General features: G+C 38.6%; 1 protein-coding gene across 1 annotated transcript; it reads right to left on the bottom strand.

The window, feature by feature from the left end:
* Window positions 1-5541: 5541 nt before the first annotated feature.
* On the bottom strand, window positions 5542-8363 carry LOC143041635 (uncharacterized). Its single transcript, XM_076213644.1, has 2 exons — window positions 7638-8363; window positions 5542-5781 (listed from the first exon to the last, which is right to left on the bottom strand). Exons 1-2 carry the CDS (start codon window positions 8361-8363, stop codon window positions 5542-5544), a joined length of 966 nt encoding a protein of 321 aa, XP_076069759.1.
* Window positions 8364-11198: the final 2835 nt, after the last annotated feature.

Here is an 11198-nt window from a genome sequence, read left to right as displayed (position 1 = left end):
CTAAATAGATTATTAGATAATTTCTATATCCCAAAAACACACGCCAATATACTCAAATATCTTATCACTCCATAGGCCGCAGGTTTTCTTTTTAGATGTTTCATTTCTGTCGGCACTTTGATTCATAGTTCAAAAAGACTAAAAACAAAAAACAAAAAAAAACTAAGTTTCAGTAACAGATTGATAATATTTCTAAAAATAAAAGCGCTGGTTAATTGTTTACAACGAAAGAAAATGACTCACTGCTTCTTTTAGGAACCAGTCTTTAGATTGGAACATAAAATACAGCCTCAGTGAAAGCTTCTATGTATCAAAACCGAACTCAAGCACCACGGATAGCGTCTGTTGAACATCCTACCACAGTTTTCTGGAGGCTTTTCGATAATTCTTAGAAAATATTCTCTCTCAAAAATGAATAAATAAATCAATAAATAAATCAATCAATCAATCACTAAAATAAAATAAAAATAAAATAAGATTAAATGAAATAAATAAATCAATAAAAAAATAAAATTAAATAAAGTAAAATGAAATAAAATGAAATATGATAAGATAAAAAAAAATATCATGATAAAATTAATCAAACAAAAATAGAAATTTTACCACACTCGGGCCATGCATTTAGCAAAATAAAATCGTCTGGAGTCAATTCTGTAAAGGGCATGATCAGGCTGATGTGATGTTTTAAGTCATAGGGATCCCCCTCACTCAGGTTTGTAGACTGTCAGTCAGTAAAGTGAGTCATTGAGCAGAAGACATTTAAAAAAAAATCTTTGATTTATTTAGATAAGAGTACTGCCCTTATGTCAATAACTGTTCGCCCAGTATTCGTCATAATAAGATCGATAGAGGGCATCATTGGGCCAAAGAGTAACGATGAATTTGATGAATGAACAAACTAGAAAGACAGTTCATTCAAAGATTTCAACATGAAATGGTTCACAAACCAGTTTGTCATCCACGTTATCTTTCACCCATTAGGGAGAAGAGCAATCCTTCCCTGAAAATCACAAACTAAAAGGAGTTGAACAATAGAGCACCTGAAGCAAGAGTTCATGGTGTGGGTGAGTGAAGGGGTTTGGGAATAAGGACGAAGGGAATCTGGAAGGCGCCAGGCATAAGAAAAAAAAACCCAAGTGATGACAGAAATAGAGGGTCTATACGCAGGGGAAGAAGAGGAGGGCAGACGAGCGTGTGGGGAGCTGGGCCAGCTGGGAAAAAAGAGGACTGGGGCAGATGGTAGACGGGTGGGAATAATCATCCGGTCTCGTTATGGGAGACGGCGGGGTGGGATGGTGAGGGGTGGGGGTTCTCAGGTCACGGGGTGAGGTGGGAGGTTTAGGGGGTTGGGTGGAGTCAGGAATCGTGATGGGGTAGGAGGGGGGATGGCGCATCAGCATCAGAGCCCCTCTCTGCGTTTATTTCTTCTGTCATCAGAAAGATTCCATTTAAAGGTCGCAATTTCACTGAATACGGCAAAGGTTTCAGTGAAAGGTTTTGTTTCAATATGTCCGCTTGCCTACTTCATGACCACCATTTATCATTTAGAGAGCTTCAGAGTCTTCAAGAACGGTTTGGTGTCCTCGAATGAAAATTAAGCTTTTGGTAAATTTAGAAATTTTATCAAAATATAAAGAACGCAAAATGAATAGGTAAAAAGATTGATAGTCAAACTGGTAAGTAGATAAATATATGAATAGATAAATAGACAACTAGGTAAATAAATAAAGGAATAAACAGAAAAATAAATCAATAAATAAACAAATACATAACAAAGTAAATGCATATATAGACAAATAGATGGATATATAAGTATATAAACAAATAAATGAATAAACAAGTAGATAAAGAGGGTAAGTGAGACACTGAAACTTCATAGCTTCTGTAATCACTGTTGTGTTGGTAATCTCGTCATAAGGATTGATAAACAGTGGACTTACATAAGAACATAAGAATGGGGGAGACTGTAAGAGACCATGAGGCCTACACTAGACAATTCCATGTCCCCTTTGACATGTCATTGTTAACCGTAAAGTTATCTAGTCCTCTCTTAAAACAACCAATTATTTAGGCGCTTACTACACAGTTGCTAAATCTATTTCATTAGTTAACCACACTTGTCTATTTCTTTCTTAAACCTAAATTTGTCCAATTTGAATACATTACTTCGAGTCCTGTCCTGCTGTCTTAATATGATGGTCTTATCTGCATCAACTTTGTTAAAATCCTTGACTCAATTAAATGCCTATATTAGATCACCCCGCGCTCTTCTTCTTTCAAGAGAGTTTAAGTTAAGGTGCCTAATCCTGTCATCGTATAGTGAATTACTAAGCCATTGTATTATTTTGGTCATTCGCTTCTGTACTGATCCTAGTGAACTAATATCCATTCTCCGACCAAAAGTGTACCGCATAGTCAAGGTAAGTCTAACTATCGCTAGATAAATTTGAGTGATTACCTATGCACTTTTGATTGTAGCCGTCCTAGCAATAAGTCGTAATGCCTTGTTATCACTATTATTGACATTAATGCACTGTTTCCTGTATTTAAGGCCCGGACTCATTAACACTCTTAAGTCTTTTTCACATTCTGTTTTCTATAATATGTAAATGTTCCCTGATACCATTTGCTATTATTTTATCGATAATCGACGTCAAACTAACTGGTCTGTAGTAGTGCTTAAAAGATGTATGTCACTTTTTAGATACAGGAAAAGCGTAAACCTGCCCCTAAGAAATAGGCAAGAACCAAGTGTCAATCGGCTTACCAAATACTACCGTTAACTATTCGCCATTTCAAATTTACATTATTTTAGCCTTTTCGGAAAAATAGCCTGGACTCGCGGATTTTTGTAGTTTTAAGTCTATCTAGTTGTTTGACTACATCTTTCTTGCTGATGCTAGTTTGTCAATTTCTATATTCCCAACTGAAGATCGAGTAGGAATCAAGTACCATATATAACCTCTCTTATGTAGATACTGAGAAAAATATCTATCAAATTCCTCGCTCCTTTTTCCTTTGTTCCTATCTAGACATCCTCATCGAATTTAATTGGGCATATATTTTTCTTATTCTTAGTTCTATTGAGTTGAAAGAAACCCTTGGGTTAGATCCCGTTTGTCTGGCAACCTTAATTTCGTAGTTACGTTTCGCTCCGCACGTATTCTTTTTAACCAGACTAACCACTTCATTATACCTATTTCTAAGGTGTGTTCCTTCCTATTTCATTCTAACATAAAACCCCCTTCTTATCAAAATTTATTTTTCGAACCTATTCGTCATTCATTTAAATGTATTAGTTTCTGATCTATCTTTTCTTTAGGAAATACAAGCACCTGGCTTCGCCAGCCATGGCTTCGCCATGGGTGTTTGGCCTGCGGCGCTACGCCCACGTTTTTTTAATGTATGGTTTGGTTAATAAAAGAGAAAAATTCATATAGGTTTTCATTCAACATCAGTAATCAGTAATAACAACATCTTTGGACATTTTAGGCCTTTTACGTGATGGAGTCTTTCCAGTTTCGCCTTCCGAACTATCAATGTCATCATCGTCACTCCATCTCTTGACCGCCTTGATGATGATGTCTTGCCCCTTCTTCACTTCTTCTTGCCCCTTCTTCATTTCTTCTTGTTCCTTCTTAATTCCTTCTTGTTTCTTTTCCAACACTTTAAAGTTTTCCTTAAACTTAAAGTCTAACAATTCCTCTAAATCTTTCTTGGAGATCAACACTTCAGATTCATTGTCGCTGATCTCATCGTCGGAAAAACTTGGCATTACCATTGCGAAGGCTTCTTGTTCGGAGATCGAAAAGATAGATTTTGGAATGACAGAGGTTCCGTGTTCTGGTTCCTCTTCAGCAATTGGAAGGTCCTCGCTATCGGAAGCAGGTGTTGCTTCTGGCACATCTACTTCACCTCTAAAGGTCTTACAGAAAAGTTCTTTATATACACAGTTTCGTGCTGGTTTTAGCTTGTACGTGTCATTCACTTTACTCCAACCAGTGTACACTATTAACGAATCCCAACTGGTAACCCGGGAACATGCAACGTAAAGTTGTCCGTGCGCGAAACACTGTGCTGAATCAAGAAGGAGGCCACACCGGTTAAAAGTTTGCCCCTGGGACTTGTTTATTGTCATAGCGTAACTTAGTTTCACGGGAAATTGTTTCCTTTTGAAGTTCACGGGTGTGTCTGTTGACTCTAACGTTACTCTCGGAAGCAAAACTTGTTCACCCCTATACGTACCACCCAGAATCTTACCCACGATAATATTCTTCTGTAAATTAGTCACCATAACTCGAGTTCCGTTACACAATTTTGGCGGACATATGTTACGGATAACCATAATAATGCTACCCATCTTTAACCTCAATTCGTGGAGTGGAAGGAAAGGGCTTGTCATCGCATTGTAAACGGACTGTTGAATGTCCATATCGTCTTCAACGGAAATGTCCTCACTCATATAGACCATCTCTGGTTTGTCGGATTTGTCGTATACGATACAATTAATTCTGTCCACGTCGTCATTTGTAAGTGAAACAATAGCCCTTATCTCAAAGTAAGAAATATTCAAGTGGTTATATTTCAATTTGTCGTAGACCTTTTCCACCAACTCTTCACGGGTTTCAACGACCACACCGAAGTTTTCAGGAAAGTGCATGTACCCGCTTTCTCCCGTCCCAAACTCCAACAGACTTTTAGCGAATGTCTTATTTTCAACGTCGCTAACATCGAGTCTAACGTTCTCTGTTAGTTCCAACTTTACCAAATCATCCCAAAAATAACTGGACTTTATACAGCATTCTAGTTCATCGTTCTTTCCACCTCCTCTTACAACGGGAAGAATCTGTCTGAAATCACCCGCGCAAACGAAAACTATTCCTCCCATGAATCTGTTCTCTCCCAGTATATCTCTCAACGTGATATCCAGTGCTGTAATCGTATTCTTGTTGGCCATTACGACTTCGTCCCACACTATAACGGATGTAATCTTCAGTAACCTTGCCATCTCTGAGTTTTTCTTGATGCTACAGGAACGAACCTCGTAATTCATTAATGGAATCTTAAACATGTTGTGCGCTGTTCTACCGCCTTGTAAAACGGTTGCAGCGATACCCGAGGACGCGACTGCCAGAGCTACCTTTCCCTTTGAACGAACCGTGTCAAGAATAATGTTGAGCACGAAAGACTTTCCCGTGCCTCCAGGAGCGTCTAAGAAGATACCGTTATTACGATACTTTTTGTCTCCTTCAACGCGCGCCATCACGGTTTCGTAGCATTGCTGTTGTTTCTCGTTTAGGAGAACCGTCTTTTCTTTAACCTCTTCTGCCAGCTTAGCTTTGTTATGCGATTTCTCCCTACGTATAACGTTTGTTGTCTTTTCACCGTCTCTAGAAGGAGGAAGGCCATATTGGACTATCCTACCGCCTCCACAGTTCCACACGTTTTCCTATATATCGTCTAAGGCATCCAGATAAATTTCATCGTTGTACTCTGTTAACCCTCTGTAATGAAGAAAATCGCTCGAAAACAGATCTTTGGTTATTCCCAGATATTTGACTGGTCCTCGAGGGGAGAAAACACCAACACGCTTGCGTATGTTGCTCTTAGTTGTCTTCTATCGTTTATGTGATTGATGATCTCTAGGAAAGTCTGTTTCCACGTATCTTCGTCGTTTAGTAGGTCCATGGCCTTTACGGCTTCCCTGAAGGTGGGGTATATGTGCCCGTTGACGGTTCTAATATCTGTAAAAGATGTAGGTCCTAGCCTATGTGTAAGATGCTATCGAACATCATTTAGAAAGTAACCGTTTGAAAAATGATAGCCAGCATGGTTTCAGACGGAAACGATCTTGCGTGACTAACTTACTCGAATTCTACAACACAGTTATCTCGAATTATGACAAAAGAAACAATATAGATTTAATATATCTAGACTTTGCAAAAGCTTTTGATACCGTCCCACACGAAAGACTACTTACTAAATTAGCTTTGCATGGAATAAGTGGTAGCCTATTAGGTTGGACTAGTAATTGGTTGAATGGTCGAAAACAGAGAGTTGTTTTAAATGGAAAAAATTCTGGATGGAAAAGTGTTGCGAGTGGAGTTCCTCAGGGCCACTTCTATTCATAGTATATATAAATGATATAGACCATGGACTAAAATCTACTGTTTCCAAATTTGCTGATGATACAAAACTGTGCGGAGTGGCAAATGATCACTCAAACCAATTGGATATTCAAGTAGATTTAGATAAATTACAGCAATGGTCTGAAAAGTGGCTAATGAAATTTAACACAAGTAAATGCAAGGTAATGCACATAGGTGAAAATTACAGTAAGTACGATTACAAGTTATTTGGAAATTCGTTAACAAAAGTGGATAGTGAAAAAGATCTCGGCGTATTTATCAGTAACGACCTCAAATCATCCAAGCAGTGTATTTCAGCCTCTGAGAAAGCAAATAAGATTCTGGGACTGATTGCGCGATCTTTTGATTTCAAAAGTCGTTCACTCATTAACAAGCTATATAAATCGTTAGTTCGTCCACATTTGGAATATGCTGTTTCCGTATGGTCACCGAATCTCATTAAAGACATTGACAGACTGGAAAAAGTACAACGGCGAGCCACAAAACTGATTCCAAATATCAAAAATAAATCATACGAAAATCGACTAAAACACATGAATCTGTTTTCCCTAAAAAAGCGTAAACTCAGAGGTGACTTGATACAGGTCTTTAAGATTTTAAAGGGAATCGACAACATCAAAAGTGACAAAATTTTCACATTGAATGAGAATCAGACAAGAAACAATGGTCTCAAACTATCCGCAAATAGATTCAATTTGGAAGTAGGTAGAAACAACTTTACCAACCGTGTAGTTAATGAATGGAATAAACTTCCTGCACAGGTAGTGCAATGTAGTTCAGTTCGAAGCTTTAAGAATCAGTTAGATAAATACCTAAGTAAGATGCTGTAATGATTATAATTTATCTTATATTATTTGTTTTTGTTTTGTTATCATTTGTCTGTCTGATTTTCATTTATTATTAGTTGTATGTCAATTTATTATTATTTACTATTTACCTGTTTGTTTATTATTTAACTATACCTATGCATCTGTTTATGTATTTTATTTGTTATTTACCTTATTATAGTTTTTATTCATTGTTTTATTATTAATATGATTTTTTTTCGCATCCGACCTAGATATGGATCAAAAGGTCTCCTGTCGGCATGCTCCGCCTTTGTTATCCTTTGTAATCCTTTGTAAGAAGAAGACGCAAATAGAAGAGTTCAACGATTATACTTGTTACAGCCCTTATCCTCCCTAGCGCGGAACTTCTGTTTCGACGTTCTAACCAATTACCCATATTCTTGTCGTAAATGAAAAAAAAAATGGCATCTCGTGGTAGTAAAGTCTTGAAAAATGCTGTCAGTTGAGTGTCTTTTTTTTTACGATCTTGTTCTCGATATCCTCTTTTGCCATACCTTCTTTATAAAACACTTCATTTTCACCTTCTAGATGTAAATCAAGTGAAAAAAACAGAAAGAAAACTCTTGTGAATGGGGAATTTGAAAATCTTCCAAGTTGCTTCATTCGCGTGGACATAACGCGCTTCTTGATAATTCTTTACCTCGTTGACTATGTCATCTTTTTCTCCTGTCTTAGTAAACAGAATGCGGTCGCAGCCCTTGTTTATGTACTTTGTAGCATAGGCTATACATTTAATGGAATTTGAACACTCAACGTTAATATGAGCGTTATATTTCAGACACAGATACGGGTTGTAAGGTACAACCCACGAATTGTCTATGGTTTTTAACTCTCCTTTAATTTCCGCACTGAAAGAGTGTCCGCCTTCTCCCACGGCTCTTCTTTTGTACAAAGGGTAACCGTTGCGTCCAAAGAGAAGATCGCCCCTACACGGCTTGGGGAAGTCTTTTTGACATTTGCCTTTCCCGTTTACTGATTTTCCATGACAACACGCGTGGAACTCGTCGAAATCTTTGCACGGTCCTTGGATCATACACCTTGTAACAATATTGTATAACCTTGGTTCCTTTTCCTTGTCTGATATTTCGGCGGAAATGACACTGTCCACTAATTCGGCGTTGACGCGTTGTTCCATCCACAAAAGAATGTGAACGTGAGGGAAACCTCTTTTCTGCCACTCGACGCCATAAAGGTAAGCCTTTACGCACCCAAAAATGTTCTTCTTGGTTAAATCTTCCATCATGCTGTCGACTTTCATCTTAAATATCCTACTAACCAAATCGGGTTTATCGTTCTTCTGTTTCGAAGCAGCACTGGAAGCTGTCTGTGCCATAGCTTCACTCAACTCTTCCCACCGAGGGTTCATGGTAAAAATGATAAAAAAGTCAGGAGATCCGTAATGGGTGACGAACGCGAGTGCATCCTGTTGACGCTGCCTCATATATCTTGGTCCACCGACAAATATTGGAGGAATTATCACTTTGTCCAGAACTTTGTCCATCGTCGCCTCGTAAGATATCTGCGCGTTCCTTTCTTATTTCCTTCTGGTTAATTTCTATGAAAGATAACTTGGAAGTCTCAACTTTTACGTAGTTGTCAACGGTGAATTGCTGGAATAACCTTCTACATTTGGTTATGTAGTTGTAAGCACCTTCCCTTTCCATGTACAAAAATGCGTAAAACATGCAAGGAGTCAGAGTAGTGTAAGTCTTAACAGGACTGTCGGGTTTATTGACACGACTCATTTTTAAGGAATAACCTATATCCCCGTTAAGGATCAATAGTGGGTACTGAAAAGAGTCGTAAAAAAAGTTGACATGGCTAATCGTTCTAAGGTGGTATTTCGTATCTGGCTTTGGGGAACTAATTGTTATGCATAGATGGTCTTTCATCGAATCGAGATTGACGATAGCTCCAACTTGTGAAGACGACGAAGGAAGGTGATAAACGCCTTTATGTTCACGTGTTTCCATATTTTTCACGTGAATTTTCATTAGTTCCTTTGCGGTCTTTAGTTCTTTTAGCATACCTGTCAGGCAAGCATTGTTGGCAGTCATATACTCGTAAAGCCGCGTAATTATGTCTTCGTTTTTGTTCAGCTCTCTTTCTTCTCTTTCTCGACGCCGTTTTGTTTTGGTTTTCACTTCTTTCTTCTTTGAAAAATTCATAGTCATGAATCTCTTTGTTCTAAGTTTAATTTGCTGATCTCTGTCGTGGTAAAAATATAGGTCGAGAAAGTTATCGCTTCTCCAGAAGGCTTTTCCCGATTTTTCCAGTGTTTCCGTCTCATTGAACACTCTGCCTTCTTTCAATAAGTTTGGCTTCAATGAGCCAATTTTGTGGTATATTCTCCCTTGTATCTTGTAATACATTGCGGTCTCGGCCGCGTTTTCGAGTTTGCTCGAAGTGTTAAAAGAGGTAAAAGAGAACAACGTATTGAAGCCCACAATATTGCTCAAAAAACCGTTCTGAGAGTACAGATGATCCATCGTATAGAGCCTTATTGTCGTTATCTTTGATTGTAGAGGGAAATGTACAAACTTGGCCCGAATTACAGCAAATAGTTCTCCTTTCTTTTTTCCATAATAGTGCTTCACAGTACTTGCATTTGAATTCCCCCAGTCTGCCTACTGAGTGGGGCGCGACTTTAGTGGCGTGTCCTTCGCGAAGTGCGCCTATAAGCTCTACGGCAGGCTGGCTCCGTACACCCTTCTCTGATTCCTTTACGTGACGTCGTCTGTGTTCTTCATCGTTCAACAACTTTTTATCTTCCTCGGTTAACGTATCAATCTCTTACATTTCCCTTAAAGTGGCTTTTATCCTTTTTCTCGATGCCGCGATTTTCGCTTTCTCTTCTCTTTTCTGTTCACGTAACTTTTTTGCCTCTTCCTGATTCTGTTAACGTAATAGTTTCTCGCGTAGTTTCTCTTCTTCAAGCCTTTTTTCCTCTTCTAGCCTCTGCTTTGCCTGTTACTCTATCTGTTTCTTCCGGTCCTCAGCTATCCGCATTTCGTCTTGTTTCTTCTTATTCTGCGCTTCTTCCCTTACTTTCTTTATCGCATATTTGTTCACTCGTTTGGAGCGTACAAACGCTTTATATGACATATCGAGATAGTGCATCTGATAGTTTCTGTGGTCAGATTTAGCACTGTTCTTCACAAAATTTGAGTATCCGGCAAAGTAGTGTTTCATAAAATTGTCGGAAGCCACGTCCGTGATATCCCCGTCAAAAATCTCTAATTCGTCAAGCATTTCATCACAATATTTAAAGTCTTTTAATTCCCGTAGAGTGCTGTTACATTTAAGGACTTTTCGATGAAACTCTCTTACCGACTCTTTGGTCGTGAAAGATTTGACTTTAGCATATAGAGCGGGGAATTTTTTACTATGTTCGGTCCTTAGCTGGTAAAGGTACCGTCTGTTGGACTGCAGGACGGCTTTTGGATTTTTTTTTTTTTTTTTTTTATGTGTCACCCATTTCCAAAAGTGGCGTTGCCGCTTCTTCTTTATGGCCTCGGATTTCTCTGGCATTTCGCCGGTCAACCGCTTGATGACAACGCGTGCGGCGTAATAAGTGCGAAATACCTTTACGTGAGTGTACTTTGAGATGAAGACACGGGTGTCCCCGTTTTACCGTAGGGAGGGTCAGGCATTGAGAGACCGGATTGACATCTGACAAAGTTTATTTTTTATTGTATTGAAATTTTCGTTGTCTTATCAGAATTCTAGGTGCTAGGGTACTGTACAGTTCTTCTAGACCCCTGGCTTTATTTGTGACCTGCGGGATGACTTCATAAGTGACCTCACTTGGTAGTTCCCCTATTTTCCAATGTCATGACCTAAGTCGTATTCGTAATATCTTTCCAGCTTGAAGTTTTACCATACAGTAAACCTCACCATTTGCGACTGTGCAAATGTTTTGTAATCTAATCTAACAAGTTCCCCCTTCAGACAATTTTTATTACCGTTGCAAACAAATCCCTTTCACGCTATCGTCATTGTAACCATATGAATAATTCGCTAGTGAACAGTGACATCAATTCAATTCATATGGTTACAATGACGATAGCGTGAAAGGGATTTATTCCGGACCTTACCCCCTGCTACGAGTGTGGTTAGCTCTTCTGTGAAAAAGGAACATATGGGCCACAGTGAGTGGTCTTTCCTAATCTCGGGAACCAGTAGCGTTTCGGGTCTGAAG

The sequence above is a fragment of the Oratosquilla oratoria genome, chromosome 31 (assembly GCF_046742065.1).
Source record: "Oratosquilla oratoria isolate Oo_2021 chromosome 31, ASM4674206v1, whole genome shotgun sequence".
In the NCBI taxonomy this organism is placed as follows: Eukaryota; Metazoa; Arthropoda; class Malacostraca; order Stomatopoda; family Squillidae; genus Oratosquilla; species Oratosquilla oratoria.
Note: the sequence above shows the minus strand (reverse complement) of the source record. Positions and strands in the feature narration are given on the sequence as shown.

What these genes read in the sequence shown, in the direction of transcription:
- LOC143041635 (XM_076213644.1), bottom strand. Translation starts at nt 8,363, where the DNA reads ATGAACCCTCGGTGGGAAGAGTTGAGTGAAGCTATGGCACAGACAGCT. An exon ending in AAGATGACATAGTCAACGAG is followed by an intron (nt 5,782 to 7,637) that starts GTAAAGAATTAT and finishes GATGTTCGATAG; the next exon opens with CATCTTACACATAGGCTAGG.